General features: G+C 35.1%; 1 protein-coding gene across 2 annotated transcripts in view; it reads left to right on the forward strand.

Moving 5' to 3' along the window:
- The window catches only part of LOC129263270 (kinesin-like protein KIF13A), a 55,006-nt gene that overhangs the window by 24,412 nt on the left and 11,409 nt on the right, over positions 1 to 19,185 (forward strand). For both annotated transcript variants that reach the window (XM_064103447.1, XM_064103451.1), the window contains 12 exons: positions 3,470 to 3,529; positions 5,223 to 5,351; positions 6,248 to 6,415; positions 7,431 to 7,613; positions 8,667 to 8,827; positions 12,861 to 12,887; positions 14,264 to 14,396; positions 15,377 to 15,620; positions 16,286 to 16,468; positions 17,028 to 17,152; positions 17,674 to 17,889; positions 18,184 to 18,237. In XM_064103447.1, the coding sequence (XP_063959517.1) occupies positions 3,470 to 3,529; positions 5,223 to 5,351; positions 6,248 to 6,415; positions 7,431 to 7,613; positions 8,667 to 8,827; positions 12,861 to 12,887; positions 14,264 to 14,396; positions 15,377 to 15,620; positions 16,286 to 16,468; positions 17,028 to 17,152; positions 17,674 to 17,889; positions 18,184 to 18,237 (1,683 nt within the window). The remainder of the gene's footprint in view (positions 1 to 3,469; positions 3,530 to 5,222; positions 5,352 to 6,247; positions 6,416 to 7,430; positions 7,614 to 8,666; positions 8,828 to 12,860; positions 12,888 to 14,263; positions 14,397 to 15,376; positions 15,621 to 16,285; positions 16,469 to 17,027; positions 17,153 to 17,673; positions 17,890 to 18,183; positions 18,238 to 19,185) is intronic.

The following is a 19,185-nucleotide window of genomic DNA, read 5'->3' on the forward strand; positions in this document are numbered from 1 at the left end:
TCATGAAACTTATACATAAGGTTAATCAAGTATCACTGAACATCCTGCATGAGTTTCACGTCACATGACCAAGGTCAAAGGTCATTTAGGGTCAATGAACTTTGGCCGAATTGGGGGTATCTGTTGAATTACCATCATAACTTTGAAAGTTTATGGATCTGATTCATGAAACTTAGACATAATAGTAATCAAGTATTACTGAACATCCTGTGCAAGTTTCAGGTCACATGATCAAGGTCAAAGGTCATTTAGGGTCAATGAACTTTGGCCAAATTGGGGTATTTGTTGAATTACAGCCATAAATTTGAAAGTGTGTTGGTCTAGTTCATAAAACTTGGACATAATAGTAATCAAGTATCACTGAACATCCTGTGCGAGTTTCAGGTCACATGATCAAGGTCAAAGGTCATGCCCTTAGAGACAATTTTCTTGCCTTTCTTTGATGGTCTGTATGTTCAGGTTGACTATATTATATTTATCATTCCTAGAAAGTTGTTCTTTACAGTTAGTATACAATCTTGATATTTGTGTCAAATTTGGTTTATTACCCATGCATGTACAAGTACATGAAGACTGCAGACAATACATTAGCTTTAAAAAAAGGGGATTGAGTTCAAATTAAATCAATGCCCCTAATGATTGCACCATTGTTACTGTTTCACATGTTATTTTCTGAATATTATACTTGATGTAAGGTTTTTGTTTTTATATTCCCTAAAAGCTATTTTGTGTTTTGTAGTTATCTTTTCAAATCATTCACAAGAGCATGCATTTGTCACATTTAAAACTGGCATGATGAATTGAAACTTATGTTTACTTTGTTCATGCTCATGATGCTTACGTTATTTGACAACTATGTGTGTGTTTTTTCTCTTTTACATATAGATAAATTCATATGAACATGCTCATAAGTAAACCATGTTCTCTATGTCGCATGTTGTTAGAAGAAGTATAGATTTACTTTTTTCCTTTCAATGTCATTGCACTATTTCTGTGAAGAAACAATTCATCTTTCAATTATATAGCTTAACTGCATGTAATTGTAAAACAATCTCTCAGTTAACTTGCAATGATATAGTGTACTTTGTAAATTATTTTTTTTAACAAAAAAAAAATCCTTTTGAATCAATAGTTCATTCCCTTGCGATGTCAATTTTCTTCTTTCCTCTTCACTTTTTTGTGAGCTTGAGTATACCACTTATTCAAATGTTTTGATGAATATGTTTTATTGTTTAGTCAGTATTAATTTTTATTATCTTTCATTGTAACTGATTGATTAATCATTTCAAAGGTACAAATAGAGATAGCATTTAGATACATGTATGCGTGGTTAACCAATCAAAATGACTTCAACCCATTTCAGTATTTAATCTCTTGACATTTATTGTTACTATTAAATTGCAAGTTTACCTCGAAATAGATTGCTTTTAATAAAGAAGAGAGTCAAAAGGGGCCTAAGCTTTCGATCCTAGCAGAATCTTCGTACGAGGCAAAATGACATACATATAAAGTGGAACAACCATAATATAGACCACAGACATGCAACAGCAACACTAGAAACAAGGAGACAAAAAGGGCATTAGAGAGTTGCTTTTTAATAAAAGCAGAAAACAAAATCGAAAGAAAATTTGATGACAACTCATCAAAGAATGAGGGAATCATGTATTTCCGAAGTTTCTAAACTGTGAAATCAGTCTCATTTATCAGGCATGATATTCTCTACTAAAATCGTAATTCCGATTAAAAAAAAATATATATATTTTTATTTTTTTAATGTGAAATCCTCTGCCCAAGAACATTCTCATGCTGTTTTTTACTGTTTTTTAAAGTCAAATGATAAAACTATCATGCAGACTCACCCTCGACTCACCTTCACTATCAATTTTTTTACTATGCAAGAGCTTGTAACCCCAACTGGGGCTCCTCGGACTTTGGCAGAGACCATTGGCTAAATCTTTTTTTCAGATGGGACTATCATGCCTGTTTTGTGTCATGAAATCCATAAACTCCTATTTTGTTATTCAAATGATGAATAAAAATATTTGATGACAAGGGGTGAGAAATGATGTGTCTGGTGCTGAAAATTTCAAATAAATTCAATTTACCTTGTAAATCGCATTTTTATATGAAATGTGTATTAGATGATGTATGGGGGAACTGCTTGTTTGTGATGTCACAAAATAAAAAATAAAAATAATTGACACTCGGTTATTCTTTGATGGATTTTCACCAAACCCTTATACATTTCTTTTATTTTTCTGCTTGTATATTTAAACTTTATACCAGGATGTACTTTCCATCTAAAGGCATTGACTAACATTGATTTGACTTCAAAAAAACTTGCAATATAAAGTGACCAGAAATACCATCTTGATTTCATCACATACACTTATGTGTTCTATTATTATTATTGGCACGATAAGAAATTACACAAAATCTTCGATTAAAAGCATTTCTTTTGATTTTTTTTGTTGGTTTCTGAGTTTCAAGGTTGATAGAAAGTCATCCATGTACATTGTACCTATTTCATCTCTCCTTTGTTTTTTTGCCTTTCTGCCTTTTGCCTTAATATTAGGGCTGTTATTGATGACGTCTTTATCGAAAGTCCTGTCGATAATCGCTTGTTTTTGCCATTTAGCGATACCGATAACCTTTCTCTCTTTGTTGATAATACCCGCTATTATGTAGGGACACTGATTTTCCGCGATTTCACGGAATTCACAAAAATGGCCCTTTGATAGTGGCTTTTCAAACGGAAAATCACATCAAACTGCACAGAACAGCAACAGAAATTACTCCAAAAATCTCATCAAAATACTAGCCACAAAACACGATCTCACCCCCACTTCGCTATTTTTATAGCCAAGTGGGGGTGAGATCGTGACAATCCAAACATCGTGACTGCACTCGACTCCATGCATTCGATCGAATCAAAAACATCACAAGCGCAAGCTCAACTAACGTAGAAGCAGCTTATCACGCAGCCTAGCCGTGTGTCGCTGCCCTCTACGTTCGAAGATGTACAGCACGATATCACAATGGCAGATAGGCGAAAGACGTTGACTGCTCAGAACATTGTCCAAAAAGCCCCAAAATTATCCATAAAACTTCATCCAACCCTAAAATAATGCTAATAATGTGAAAGGTGAGGATGTATTTGTGCTAAATATGTTTGTTAAAAGATGCTATGTAGTCATTTACATCCGATGATTTTAAAGTGTCCTACAGTGGCAGATACAAATTTTGACCAACGCGAGTATGTGACATCGCTATAATGCTTAAAAAATGCATATTGATTATATTCTTTTGTCGAAAGTTATCGATATCGTTAAGATATTTTAACGTGATATCGACAGAGAATTTTCTCAACGATAACAGCCCTACTTAATATGCCTTTAACAACATACTGTATCTAATATCTAATTCAGTTAATTTCTATATATTTCTTACCCATGGCATTCCTGAAAAGGACCAGAATTTGACAGTTCCTGTTCCAAGCAATGTCCAGACTCCCTCTCCAGCATCAGAGGTGACCTTTGACCTTTATTTGACCTCTCCTTTGACCCTTTAGTGTGCTGTGCCACCGCACCCATCCTGTAGCTGCATGCACCCGATCCACCGTGTAGTCCCACTCATCTGCTTTCCAGTTCCTTTTGTTTCTTGTTTACAATCATTTGAATGCTATATTTGTCTGTCATCCACATTATAATTGCTACAAATTACTGATCCCTCTTTCATGAGACTTGTCAGTGACAAATAGAAGTTCTTGTTTCCTTGTTAGGTGTTGGAGTGGTATAATTTGATTGATGTAAACTCAAGTGAATTTTAAGGGAATAATAGCATTTGTCATTGATGACACGTTTTATGAAATAGGACCCTTGTTTCATAAAGTCTTTTTGTGTGCACCTTATGCACAACTGAAACAAAAAGAAGGAAAAAAAAAAGAGTACCAAAATTCAAGAAGCATAGAAATTTGCTATAAAACATTCTAATATTGATATTTGTTTTCATACATTTGATCACAATCCCTCATATTGTGTCTACACCAAGTATTTATATTGTTAGCAGTACAGGGGCTTTATTTATACCAAGTGAGTCAGAAAACTCTTCACCTCATAACCTACAAAATTCAATTTAAAAACCAAGTTATGAATGCAGAACTATTATCACCATGGTACAGTGTGTAATATTTGATTGTAATTTTTCTTCATAAATGTAGGTCTTTTTTATAAACCATCATTTTGTTGTCACATATTTGCACCGATATACAGTATGTGGGATTATATGGTACTGCAGTGACCTTGGGGGTGTTTCATAAAAATTTAAGTATTACTCAAAGTCGCACTTACATGTTAATGCCTGGTTGCGTGCGGTATAGAAGGCATGGCCCGGTGGTCAGATCATGCCAAGAGGGCGCACACTACTGCGTATTGATCAATAAAATTACGTGTTGCAAATCATGTACATGTACTGTATGTGTCGGCATTTACGTGCGACTCTAAGTCATACTTAAATCTTTGTGAAACACCCCCTGGTCTTGAAAAAAATTGATAATCCGATCATCTAACATTACAAATGCTGAGCTAATTTGGTACTGATGTACATGTTTGAGCTGATTTTATTTCCTATTATGAAGAAAAGGATAAGTGAATTCTCAGAATACCTTTTTGCTTGAGCATATTTTAGCTCTGACATCATGTGCGCTTAGTGAAAGTTACAAGAAAAGTTTTATATAAGATACTTTTCTGAATATTGATTTTATCAGTACTATGAAGATACAAGAATATTTGTGTTTGGACAGTTTTCAGAATTCCGCCCCTGGTCTGAAATGCGGGCTACTTGTAAATGAAATTGTATCTAGTTGTCAGTTCATCTAGCTACTTGAACCTAACAGAAGAGGCCAACAAATATCTACATCTATTTTAATACTTGTAGAACACAACTTCAGAACTTTTTTTTACTTTGTACCATTGTACCATACACATTGCTACAAGTACATCTGCACATTGTATCATGTGATCCTTTGAGCTATTTTGCACTTTGCAGCATCTTTATGACAGCATATCATCATTTCTTCAGCTTTCATCAGTGTGCTGATACTTGTAAGAATTGCTGTTCCTTTGAAATATGTATGATAATTCTATTCCATTCTAAACATTGGAATACAACCTTAGTTAATTTGTAATTTGTCTTTGACATGTTTTTTCCTTTGCATCTAATAGGATGAAGATCCGTTTTACGAATCTCAAGAAAATCACTGCCTCATCGGGGTTGCTAATGTCTTCCTAGAAGTGCTATTTCATGACGTGAAACTCAACTACGGTGTGCCGATCATCAGCCAACAAGGAGAGGTATGGACATAAAGGATTGCTATGATCAATGCAAGGAATGTTGTTGGATTATTAGTACAAACTAATGGAGACTAGATCAACGTTAATTGCTTGGCTATTTTTTTACACTATTCTTAATATTGAAGTATTGCTGATGGTTATTGAATGTACATGTATATTTCCTTTTCTGTTATTGCATTAAGATTAATTGTTTTCTTACTTCTTAGCAGTTATATGCGAGTCTCAGCAATCATAACAATAATAAGAACATCTGAATCTGACTTTAGTGTAACTTTTGACAGCCATAATTGGGGTCTTCCATAGGAGAATATAAACACTTTCAGTGGATTTGCAATGAGCCATGTCTACTGCTAAGTCAATGTATAAATTATTAGGCATACCAGTACTTGCAGTCCCCAGTTATAAATTACCATAAAACAGCGCCCAAACTAATTGGTCTATGATGTTGTCTATCTAGAAGCATCCTGTTCCAAATGTCCATTTGCAGTCCAAAAGATATGAAATATGGGTGAACTGATCATGAATCTTTGAACATTATTGCTCTCCCTTGGACAGCTGGTTGAGAAACTGAAAATGGAGATCTAAATCATCTTAAATATGTAGATCTAAAATTGTATTTTGTATCTCTTTTGCTTAATAAAAATAGTAATAACAATGCTCATGATTATGATGATGATGATGGTTGTCATTATTATGGTGATGATGATTATGATGATGATGTTGATGATGATGGTGATGATGATGATGGTTGTCATTATTATGGTGGTGATGATGATGACGATGATGATGGAGGTGGTGGTGGTTGTTTTGATGATGATGATGATGTGGGTCTCATTAAAATGTGAGATATATCAGATCATATAGAGGTCAATGGTTGTTTTATATTTTACTAACAGGTTGCTGGGAAACTAAACATAGAGATCCAAAGGATAAGTGGGTCTATACCAGATGTGAGTGGAGAAGAAGAGTCTACCACCTCTAACGGTAGTTCTGGAGGATCAGAAGGGGCGGAAGAACCGGACCCTGAGGGAAGCCTAGCAGTAGGAGCACCTCTCACCTGCAGGGTAAGTAATGTCCGTATTGTAAGCCTTTGTCTTCCAGTTCATTCATTTTCTTGGGGTTCATGGCTGGCAGGTATCAAACATGTGAATTGAATTAGAATCCTTTTCAATTACACATATTTATATAAAACCTGTATGGCGCCTTGTATGGTTGTAAAGTGTCAATGGCTTTATTCATTGATTTATTAATTCATATTCCAGAAATTATTCATTACATTTCAATCTTTGGAAAAGATATATCATCTGCATGAAATATGCAGATTTTGACATGTACCTATAAAATGAAAAAGTGGAGGGGTCTACTGAAAACCAAAGCTTGTAAGATGTAGGTCCCCTATCAAAATGACAAATTATATAAAAATATACCAGGCTTTGAGTAAGTATAGCGGGAATTATTCCTCCAAGGTTGGACAGGCATTATTATTTCACCCCGAGGGGCAAAGCTCCAAGGGAAAAATAGGCATTTTGCCAGTACAACCGAAGAGGAATAATTCCCGCTTTACTTACTCTAGTTCTTGTAATCGTATAAATTAATTTATATATCAATAAACACTTTAATATGTATTTTATGAACGATAGGGAAAGTAAAGTGCATAATTCTTTTGAACAACAGGAATATAAAGTGCAGAAATGTGATTTAAAATTGGTTGTTGACATTTTTATCTTAATAAAACATTATGCACCACCAGCCAAACTTTGAAGAGGGTAACATAGGAATCAGCATGTTGTCAGCCAGGCAGGTGGTCCATCTGTCTTTGGTAAATTGGAAGAACCAAACCATTTTGTTTTTTCCAACTAGGCACACGCATTGATTTGAAGACATATATATGTAAGACTAAAAGTAAAATGAGTGTGTTAGATACTTCAAAGTGCCATGTTTCAAGCATATTGTGGAATATAAGAGATAGAAAATATTGATTAGGCATTGCCTACATCCTAGTCACTGCATGTATAATGTACATAAATAACCTTACCTCTAATAACCTTGCTCATTCTTGTCATATTCTTTTATCCACAGTTAAAAATCAAGGAAGCCTACGATCTACCACTGAGTCTAGCCCATTTTGTCTTCTGCCAGTATACATTTTTTGGCAAAGATGGTCCTACTGTAGTCCCACCCTATATAAATCCTGATGTTGATGACGAACCTGGAAGGGGCCCCGAAGCTATGAAGGGTGTTATGAAGTTCAACCATACAAAGGTACTTGAAACTTTTTCTGTGTCTTACTTCTTTGAGAATCCTTTGTATACATTTGATATTTTAATTTGTCTATATTCTAGATTGTTCTATTAGGAACCCTAATGCTTGTTAAAATGCATTGTTAATAATCCACATTCTATGTGATCCTGAATACCTTGTGTATTTCACATTCGAGTTGGGAGTCCAACATTGTAAATTTCAATATTGCAAACTTTTTTCTGTTCAAATCTTGGACAAATCAATTTTTAGTACACCTGTTCCGAGAAACTTCTTGTTTTCTGCAAATAAATTGAGGAAAAGGGACCCTGACAAGCATTGTTTACTTTTCAAAGCTTAGCCTTTGAATTATCAAGAATGTGATTTTATAAAAAAGTATTAAACTATCAGAGATTTATATGTTTAAAATTATATATTTATCCAGCGGCATGTACAATTTTCAGTCTTTCAGAGAACAATTTTGCTAGAGATATCCAACTAACATAATTATCCAACTTACAGTACCTGTAATTTGTTACTAACTTTGGTTGCAAATAAACCTGACTTACTCTAACTTAGGATTGTGTAACAAACGCATTGCAAGTCTAATCTTGAAAACAAGCTAGGAATATTGTTGTATTTTCACACTTTTTTATTTGGTTGTCCAGGAATTTAGATATGTGATGGTTTAGAAAATCGAGCCCTGAACTCTAAGGCCCGTATTCTGAAGTCAGGTTTAACTTAGACCATGGTCTAACTCTGTACTAAAATTATGGGAAGCCAAAAGAGTCAAAATTTCAAAGTTGTATGTATTTTATGTTTGCTGTGCTCTATTCTGATTCATCGATGGAGAAGACAATCATCTTTTCATACTTCCTTGACAATTATGAATGATTTGAGAGCCAAACGAGCTGAAATATGATATCTCTACTGTTATTGATTTATGTAACAATTGGCTATCCATACTTAAACCACAACTTTAAACCTGAGTTTAAGTTAAACACGACTTCAGAATACGGGCCTAATAGTCTTACTTGGTAATGTTACAGATTGATGGGATATCTGTATCTCTTGCAGGAATTCACAGTGAATGTGACAGAAGAGTTCATAGAGCACGCCCTCGAGGGATCACTAGCTGTGGAGGTGTGGGGTCATCGTGTCGGCAACCATGGCCTCGTCTCCAAACCTGGCTGGGAGATTGACAGCTTGCATTCCAAGTCAAGATCGCTGGCCGATCGGTATGAAATGATGTCTTTACTATCAACAACATTTTTTTCAGTTGATGTTTTTTCAAGGGCTGTTGACTTGATGTCTGTCATTCCCTATATCTCTTCCATTCCCATGCATCCTCTTCATTTTATAAACAATGTATTTTCTTTACCACATCCTTCCATTTTGTGTATACTCTCCTTGCCTGTTCTGATTCTTCCTGTATATTTTCTTCAATTCTCTCCTGTGATATACCATTGTCAACAGTGACTTTTCCATATTAATCCTCTCTCTCTTTTAATCACTTCCTCAAGTTTCTTTAGAAGCCACAGTCTTTGTTCATTTTCCTTTTTTTTGGTTTTCTTTTTTTACAACAGTTATGTGTCTCTCCATATCTAAACCTAAATCCTTGGCCAAAGCAAATCATAAAGTTTGAGAGAACATGTAGGGAGTGATTGTTACCAGTGAAATTGATCACAGTTGAAGCAGTTTTTAGCTATGTGTACCTCGTCAATAGTCTGAGCTGCGTCTTTTAGCATGAACAGGCGCGAATCCAGAGTCGGACTTTACTGAGGCTTATTAATGCACGGAAAGCGTGCCAACACTTAGAGAGCGTGCAAAGTGGGGAGGATGCAGGGAGGGGGAGTTTTTTTTTAATCTCCTCAAAAATCAACTCAAAAGAAGATGTATCTTGCATCTTTTGAAGAAAACTGAAACTAGGCGAATTGTTAAATAAAGAGTGATGAGAAAGAGAACGGGAGAAGAGAGAGAGAGAGAGAGAGAAGACAGACAATGCAACATAAATATACACTGTACAAGTAATTTTTGCAATAAAATTACTCAATATGATTTTCTAATGTTTTGTGTCCCTTTTATACTTTTGTGTATTCTCTTAAATTTCTCGATTGTTATTGTCTAAAAATTGACCATCTGAAATTCATGAAAAACCATATCAAATATTTCCTTGCATTATTTTGAGTTTTCAACACAAAACCCTTTGCTTACATGTAGAAAACGAATACGTTTTACATGTATCACCTATGACCTACTTTCAAGAATTGAACTTGCCATGACGCTTCACATCCTTCCATTAAAAGAATTGACCTTCTATGTTATTTGACACATTGTTTCTATTGTATCGATCATTTTCTTGCTTTAATTGACCTACTCCATTGCTCTGATGGAATTAAATGTATCAGCTTTTGCAAGTTAATCATTTTGAAATTGATATAATATTATTTTTTTAAATGAAAGTTTTAATCTGCAAGTTTCCAGCATTTAGCAATTACATTAAAATTGAACCTTCTGTTTTTTAAGAAATAATACAAACCCATGCTTATGCATGGATTTTGCCTGATGCAAATTCACATAAATTGTCAAATTACCCTCACCTTTTAATATAGATAAACAGGAGCGGATCCAGCTTTCATTATTTTTTTTTGGGGGGGGATTTCAACCAAATTTTCCCAGATTGGCCGCTCAAAGTTGATATTTGTTAGTTTCTTTGAAGGTAGTCCTACAACAGTCACTTTTTAGCTATTATAATCTCATAAGCCCTATTTAAAAGGTAGAAGCGCGAGCTGAAATTATAGGAAATTTCATGTATTTTGTCCTTAATATTGAACATTCTGAGCAATGTATTTGATCCTGAACAGATGCGTATGTAACTATAGGCCTATAATTACTAATTACTGCGAGTACGAAGCGCTAGCAGAAAATATTTGATATTCCGATCCGAAATAGGATCAATTTAAGCACTATTTCAAGTACTTTGTAGGAAAAATCTGAAGTGGATATGGACTGCACTTAAGAAAAGATGTGAGCGAGAAGCACAAGCTGATATTTTTGTAATTATTATTTTGACCTAGAAACGGGAAAATCTAAGGTTATTTTGTCATCATATTTGATGAAAATGATGACTATATATCTTCCTACATGTATTACTTTTCCTCTAAGGGCAAGATAAAACTTGTCGATATTTTTTTTTGAAAAAAATGAAAATTTTATTAGTAAGGATTCATGAAAATGTTACTATCTTGCTATTAATCTAATACCCTAAATGAGAGTGCAAAATTTGTTGATATTTAGGCCTGAAAACTTGACATTTTAAGCACTTTTGTAATTTTGAATAGGATGCAAGGTTTAACATATTTTTAACAATTAATGTGAGCGCAAATCGCTAGCCAAAATTTTTGATAAAACGTCACTGAGGAAAATGGGATTTTAAGTAGTTTGTTGTAGAATTACAATAGAGGTTTACATTACTCACCAATCAAAATGCGAGCACGCAGCGCTAGCTGATTGGTTTTGATAATCAAACCTGAAATGGGATATTTTGAGAATCTTATGAAACACACAAAGAGAAAAGGTACTTGACAAATTGAATAATGCGAGCGCGCAGCGCGGGCTGTTAATGTTAATACTCAGACAATAAAACTGACATTTTACAGAACACTTTTTAAAAATCAATTTGTAAATCAAACAAAATACTGAAAGCTCGATGTCCGAACTGAAATATGATTTGTATATTGACTCTAATACTTGATATTTTAAGTTCCAGATCAGCTTATTGAGAAAGATGTGTATCTTATCGAATTACAATGCGAGCGAAACTTTTTGTAGTGACATGAAAGATGTTTTTTTCCAAGTCTTCCCCTCACCTTATTTTATTCACTCGCCTTCCTCCTCTTTTTTTTCTCCTTTCTTTTCCCTTTCCTATTTTTCTCTCTTTTTTTTTGGTTGAAATCCTATGGGGGGCACGTGCACCCTTAGGCCCTCCCCCCTTGGATCTGCACCTGATAAATCCTGCTCTTAAGGCACTATTTTTTTTATCATAGTGGCTTTCTTGCATTTCTCATTGATTTGTTTGTGCCAATGAAAAGTGAGAATTAATAACAAAAAGATGTTTATGTGGCTCTGACTTTTGAACAGGTATTTTATTCACACCCTCGATGAGTAATCATGTTGTGCCCTTTATGTAGTAAACAATCATAGCTTTTAATGTCTATTGTTGAAATCCTGTTGACATTCATGATGCTTTGTTTGCATGTCAGCTTGCATCTTGTGCATGTAGTCATTGTACATATTGTACAGTATGTTTGCCTATATCCCCATCTCACCCACCTTAAAAGTTACCATTTCAAACGTAGGTCAGATTATTTTTTACCCTTAATTTTTGAGGATCATTGATCACAATTCTGTTGAGCATTTGGACCATGTCAAAAGTTAATACATGTATGTATTAAAAAATTTAGCAATGTTGGTTGTTTTCTGAAAAACGTATTGTTGGCAAAAGTCTTTTGTATTTCATACTATCATAACAAACATGGAGACGCACACACAGGTTCTAACTGGTGTGTATAATTGCCTTGGATAGTTGTACAAGCTTTGAAGCATGTCAAAATTAAGGTTTTCAATCATACAAAAAAAAGTGCTGTGCATACATTCAGCCGGTGAAATTGCATCAATCATACAATATTAAAACCCATATCATCTCATAGGATTGAAGTGGATAGATGACCAAATAAGGAGTCTCCCTCCAGTTTAAGTTTAGAATTGATTATAACTTTTTGTGAGCCAGGTTAAAACAATCATTTCCTTTTGTCTGCATTTATGTAGTTATGTTATATGTATAATGACTAGTTTTCACAGTCGCACAGGGATGTAATTATTCAAAATGAATTAATAAGCTCTGAATCATTTCAAAGGGGCTATAAAATTATTTTGGTTTGAAGGCATTGCCAGATATTGTTCTGGTGCCTCTGCAATAATTATTCACAGAAATTTCTTGAACTATTAAAAAATATTATTACTATAAAAAGTACATGGATATTTGGCAGTGCTTCTTGACCACAACACATATTTATGATTTTGGGTGATTTATAAATAGATGTTGGACTTTTCAATCTTTGTACAATTGCTCCTTTGATTGTTTTGCTCTGTGAAAACTGGTCTGTACTGCTTTGCTCATTCCTACATGTTTCCTCCATTAAATTGAGCATGCGACCAATCTTGATGTTTTTGTTTTTTTGTAAATTCCTGCATGATTTCTCAAATTATTAGACCAGTGGCTGAGTATGAAAGTTTTGGGTAAGTATCCAATGAGTTGATTCGTGCAGATAATTAGATTTTGCACCAGCACAAAGATAGAGATACTAACAGCATGTGGATACTAACATTGCAATATTAATTCATTCTCACTATTTTCACATTTCTCCAAGTATATACATGTCCTCAGAAGTCATACAATGCTAACTAGTTTTGGTTATTGTAAAGAAGCAAATGTTGAGGGATTTTAAAAATTATTTCATCACAGTTTTCAGTATTCTAACAATGTTAACTTTTTGTAAAAAAATTTAAACACTTTAATTAGTTTTGGATGATGACTAATTATCTCAACATGTAATATCACTGAATGTTTCTTAATCTAATATGTAATTATTCTAGTGCAACTTAGATCACTGCTGATTATTTTGTTTACTTCCAACATTTATTTGGTTACAATGATTGAAAAAGGGAACTTTAGAGTATGGTGTGATGTGTGTTTTTTCTTTCCATATTGTCTTGCAATGTCTGACATCCAAAATATCTTGCAACTGGGGGGGGGGGGGGGGGCAGAATCAATTTATTGTAGAAATTTGTAAACTTGAAAATATAGAATGTAAAGTTTGATATGTAGAATATGGTATACTTTATGCATAATTAACCACACTACAGCTTTATTCAAATATGTGAGATAGTTTAGAAGTTTGTTGTAGTATCAAATCTATCTTGAAAATAAAATTTGATATACCTGATGCCTTAGCAGTACACCTGAGTTAATCTGCACTTGTTCTATAGAACTGCCAACAATATTCATATGCTTATAAATGGAGTTCATAACATTGTGTGATTCACTGCGCATTCTAATACACTGCAGATTTAGCTGTTGATCCACATGGCATAGCATTTGAAGTGACTTTTTCTGGAATATGCTTTGTTTCTATAATGATATGATGATAACAAATAACTTTGAGATGAAATGAAAATTCTCAGTAGATAATAAGTGATGTACTCTATTTGTTGAAATGGTTTTCACAAGACCTTATTGCAAGAATAGATTTGTTACAGAGGTAATTAATTCTCATAATGCCATCGCTGGTTCTTCAAATCACCAATCTATACTTCATCTAACCCCCCCCCCCCTTTCCCTGCCTTCAAGAGTCTTTGACATTTCCTTCTGTTTTTTATTGAACTTTCAGTTTTAACCCTGGGCTAAAAAAACTAATCCGAGAAATGTTGAGATATGTTCAACTTTTCATGTGGACTCAAAACAGAGGCAACCCATGTTAGGAAGGTCCAATATTTAGGGAGATTGAAGTTTGACAGTTCTGTTCATATCAGAATGCATACAACATTTGGTGAATTTGAGAAATTATATTTGGATATTTTTGTGACCGTCTCTCTACATTTCATTCACTTTGTAGATGGACTGAGTTAATAAGGAAGATTGAGCTTTGGGTTGAGATACATGAATTGAATGAACAAGGTGAATACGTACCTGTCGAGAGCCATACCAAGCCTGAGGTTCTAACCGGAGGCATCTTCCAAATCAGACAGGTAAGAAGATCAAATCAGGCTAGTGTTTCATAAAACTGTTTTTGTTAATCGTATACAAGGCACTAAGTGGCCGAGCCCCCAGCTATATTTCTGAGCTTTTACAAAGAAAAGTTCACAGACACTGTCACAACCTGCGCAGTTCTCATGATAATTTGCTCCTTCACATCCCCACTCGTAATACAAAGATAACTTTGGGAGATTGTAGTTTCGCCTGTGCAGCCCCAAAATGATGGAATGGTTTGCCATATGCAATAAGATCCTGTCCATCAGTAGAAACGTTCAAACTTAGACTAAAACCTATCTGTTCAAATAATTCCCATACATGTACATTTTTTAGATCTGTTCTCAAGCATTTGACAAGCTCTTAATTGCAGCGCAGTAGAATATATGCACATAGATTCTGCGCTATATAAATTAGTATATTATTATTATTGTAGCTTATGCATTACTTAACACATGATCTGGTGATGTGATGGATATTCCATAAACTGTTTGTATTAGTGACTGGTGACCATTTCATTGTTCTAAATCATGTTTTCATAACTTGTTTTTTCATCAGCTCAAGTTGAATTCTGATATGTATACATGTAGATTAATATCTCATTGTTGAAAAGCATATAAGTATTCGGTATTAAAGGAATGATAGAAAATTCAGTGCTATAGTATTTAAACAGAAATGTTTGGTTTTTGGGGTCCTGTTTCATAAAGGCTTGTTATAATACAAATTCACAATTTCTGATAAAAAATCAGCCAATCAAATCAAATGAGTTTAGAAGCTTAAATCTTTTTTTAATATTACAATTTGGTTTTATGAAATGATTTAGCACAAGAAAGGATTTCCAATTGTGCATTAAGTTATAAAGCTATATGAAATGCCTCCTGGTAATAATTGTGGAATGCCACTATGGAGTGTTCTATTTAACTGGCAAGACCACTATCATTATCAATATTATTATTTATGGAAATTGTTTGTTTATCAGGGTCACTCTCGGAGGATACTAGTGAGGGTAAAACCAGTCCAGAACTCTGGGACACTACCAATCATCTGTGAAGCCATTACGTCGATCTCCGTTGGTAGCATCTGCGCTCGCTCCAAGCTCCAGAAGGGTCTAGATAGCTACCAAGACGGAGACCTGACCAGGCTGAGGGAGAGATGGTCGGACGCCCTGATGAAGAGGAGAGAGTATCTTGATGAACAGATTCATAAAATTATGCATAAACCGGGTAAGAACTAGTGCCTCAGTTTTCAACTGATGCTCATGACACATATGTTTCTTTGAGTGAAGACATGCAAAAAAGCATGTATTGAATGTGTTGGAAACTATATTGCTAGGGTAACGGTATATTATGACAATATAGTCATCATAGGGCAAAAACATTCATCACCTTCATTTATATTTCCTCAGTTGTAATAGGGACTGTTGTCAAGAGGGTTATATGGGGATGGAATAATTTTTAGAAATATGCAAATGACTAAATTTTAAATTTACATTTTGTGCATATATTTTTATGAATTCCAAGTTTGGCTACTGGAGCAATATTGTTCATTTGTCAAGGCATTGATTTACATTTGCCACACTTGACCTTGGATAGATAAATGTGATATGCACTCTATAAAATAATACAAAATATCATAATAGGGTAATTCCATAAAGTATTTTAATTACTCTGACCCATCTGCATGTATATGCGGGACTTTCTGGAAATCATAGGTCTCTGTTTTCTACTTTGTATATAAGTTGAAAAGCTTTGAAGTAATCATGACTTTAGCAGATTGTGAAGTGAAGTTAAAAACGAGTAAAATGTGGGGTAAGATGTACAAAAAGGGTTGATTATTGTATGGAATTTCTCTTTATATCATTATTCTCTGTTCTCATCTGAACTCACAGGGAGAACACAGAAAGACACTGAGAGAGAAGCCAGCCTGATCAACCAGTGGGTCTCCCTCACGGAGGAGAGGAATGCTGTCTTGGTCCCAGCCCCAGAAAGCGGGGTACCAGGGGCACCTGCTAACTGGAACCCTCCCGCGGGCATGGAGACACATATACCAGTACTATTCCTTGATATTGAAAGTGAGTTGAACCAACTTCACCCATTGTTTGAGGAGTGTATATATGATGACAGAATATCTGGAGGTGGAAGCGCCATGGTGTAGTGGTTCTGACTCTCGCCTTGTAATCAGAGGGTCGTGTGTTCGTCTCCCACCATGGCCTAGCGTCCTTTGGCAAGGCGTCAATCCACAATTTGCCACTCTCCACCCAGGTGTTAAATGGGTACCCGGTAGGATGCGAAAGCCTATGTAGTATGCCTAGCAATTGAGTCTTAGAACTCTTGTTGGAATGCTCCCCAGGGAGTGGAGAAGGTGCATACATTGTATGCGGGCATGCAAGGATCCGATGACCGGGGTAATAATATATCTGTAAAGCGCTTAGAGACGTCGTTCCCATGTGTTAAGCGCTATATAAATGCGGAATATTATTATTACATGTATGCACTTTGAAAGTAAAATTCAATATGGTTACTTTCCAACGGCGAGTGACCTCCATGATTCTCACAATAAAAAGAAGCACTGCTTCCTACATATTGCATTGCAATCATTTACTGATTTTTGTTCTATTTTGTTTTGTTTAGCTGATGAGATGGGTACATCAGGTTTACTAGAAGGAATCCATGCAGCTGGTTATCACTCCATCCTACCAAAGGAACTTGGAACTAAGATGGTCAATCTACCCATTATCAAGTACTATGAAAAAGATGTAAGTTACTTCATTGCTATAGAATAAGATCATGTTTTGAGTCAAAGCTTTTCTGTGTCAAATGAAACACTTTAAAGTGCCATACAACAACTAACCATTTTATAAATGATATTGGTCAACTGAGTGTCCATCCCAGAATTTTCTAAGAAGTCATATGACACTACCGGTAATTTCATATACCAATATGGTTGGGTAAAGTCTCTTAACTTGGGATATCAATACATGCCTTGAGTTCCTATTAAATAGGAATATTTTTATTTTTGGGAAAAGAAAGTTGGCAACTAAACCTGTGTGTTTCTATTTCTTTGAAAACTTTTCTGTATTGCTGAAAAGGAAATTTTATAAGGTTGATAAATCTGGAAATTGCCTAGTAATTTGTTTCCATTTCTGTCAGGGCTGGCAGGTATGGATACCAGGAGTGTCAAGGACTGCCAAAATATAGTGTTTAATTGACAAGGCCACACTCCTATCTATATTCTCTTTCTATTGTTTTATTTTCTACTCCTCATACATTGTATTAGGTGTGTGCCTGTGCGTCATGGGACTCCTCCCTCCATGACTCACCGTACCTGAACAGAAATACCAACCCTAACGAGCGCATCTATCTCATCGTTAAGGCGGTGGTTCAGCTTAGTCACCCGGCAACCATGGAATTGGTTGTCAGGAAACGCATCTGTGTCAATATCTACAAGAAACAAGGTTTTGCAACGGCATTCAGGAGACGGCTGGGGAAAGGGGTAGGTTGTATTTGATGATGGTACAGTATCTTTGAGTGACATTTGATTATCTTTAATTTGAACTAACGAATGTGAATCACATCAAACTCAATCATAAGCTATTAATTCATAGTGTATGGACATTAATTGCAAATGACATTCAGTGTTTGGCAGAAGATTCTATTGAATACATGCTGAAACATGAAACCTTGAAGAATTTCATGTGTGCAGTTGAGAAGCCATCTAATTATGCAAATGGCATTTTATGGTCAGTAATCCTTGTATAATATTTCTTCTGATTTTTTTCTCTTTCAGGACACAGTTCATTCCTGTGGTGTGACCTATGAGATTGTCTCAAACATTCCAAAGGTAAATGGTCACTTGTGTCAGTATACTATAAAAGGTTCAGTTCAGGTGGATATTAAATCTGGCATTTAATATTCATTATAACTTCTTGTGGGGCATTGCTGTATGCATCTGTAAACAGCTAGTAGTGAATGTTAAGACAATAAAGTATAGATCCGAGGGTCAATCTTTTTTATTTTTGTGTTTAAGGTACATGTAAGTCTCTATACACATATGAGACCCAATTACACCCCCCCCCCACACACACACATTGTGTATTTTAAACAGGTAATTGAATACTGATTTAAACTTGAATACATGGAGAACACTGTTGAGAACAATCATAACTTCTTACTCCATATAGAACTCTGCCATATGAATTCACACTTGACACTTGTCTGCAAATGGAAGCATCGGCAGATTTGACAAGTATAGCTTTCAAGTCTTTGCCTGTATGTGTGGAAGAGCCGTGGTATAGTGGTTCTGACTCTCGCCTTGAAAACAGAGGGTCGTGTGTTTGAATCCCACTGCGGTCTAGCGTCCTTTGGCAAGGCGTAAATCTACACTTTGCCACTCTCGACCCAGGTGCTAAATGGGTACCCTGTAGGATGATCTACATGTAGTATGCCTAGCAATTGAGTCTTGAAACTCTTGTTAGAATGCTCCCCAGGGAGTGGAGAAGTTGCATACATTGTATGCAGGCATGCAAGGATCCGATGACCAGGGTAATAATATTGTGTAAAACGCTTTGGGCCATCATGGGAAATCGTTATATAAAAAAATAGCTATTTTTATTATTATTATTATTATGCCTAATAAATGTTTAATAAGTAATCCCTTCCCCCTCAACTTTTTTTCCAACAACCTATCAACTACCAAAAACTTTTCCGTTAGTGTACTGCACACATGCACTCATTGCTGTTTGATATACCTGCAAAACATGAAGAAAAAAAGGACAGACTATTAAACGGA

This window comes from Lytechinus pictus, chromosome 1 (genome assembly GCF_037042905.1).
Source record: "Lytechinus pictus isolate F3 Inbred chromosome 1, Lp3.0, whole genome shotgun sequence".
NCBI classification, from domain to species: Eukaryota; Metazoa; Echinodermata; class Echinoidea; order Temnopleuroida; family Toxopneustidae; genus Lytechinus; species Lytechinus pictus.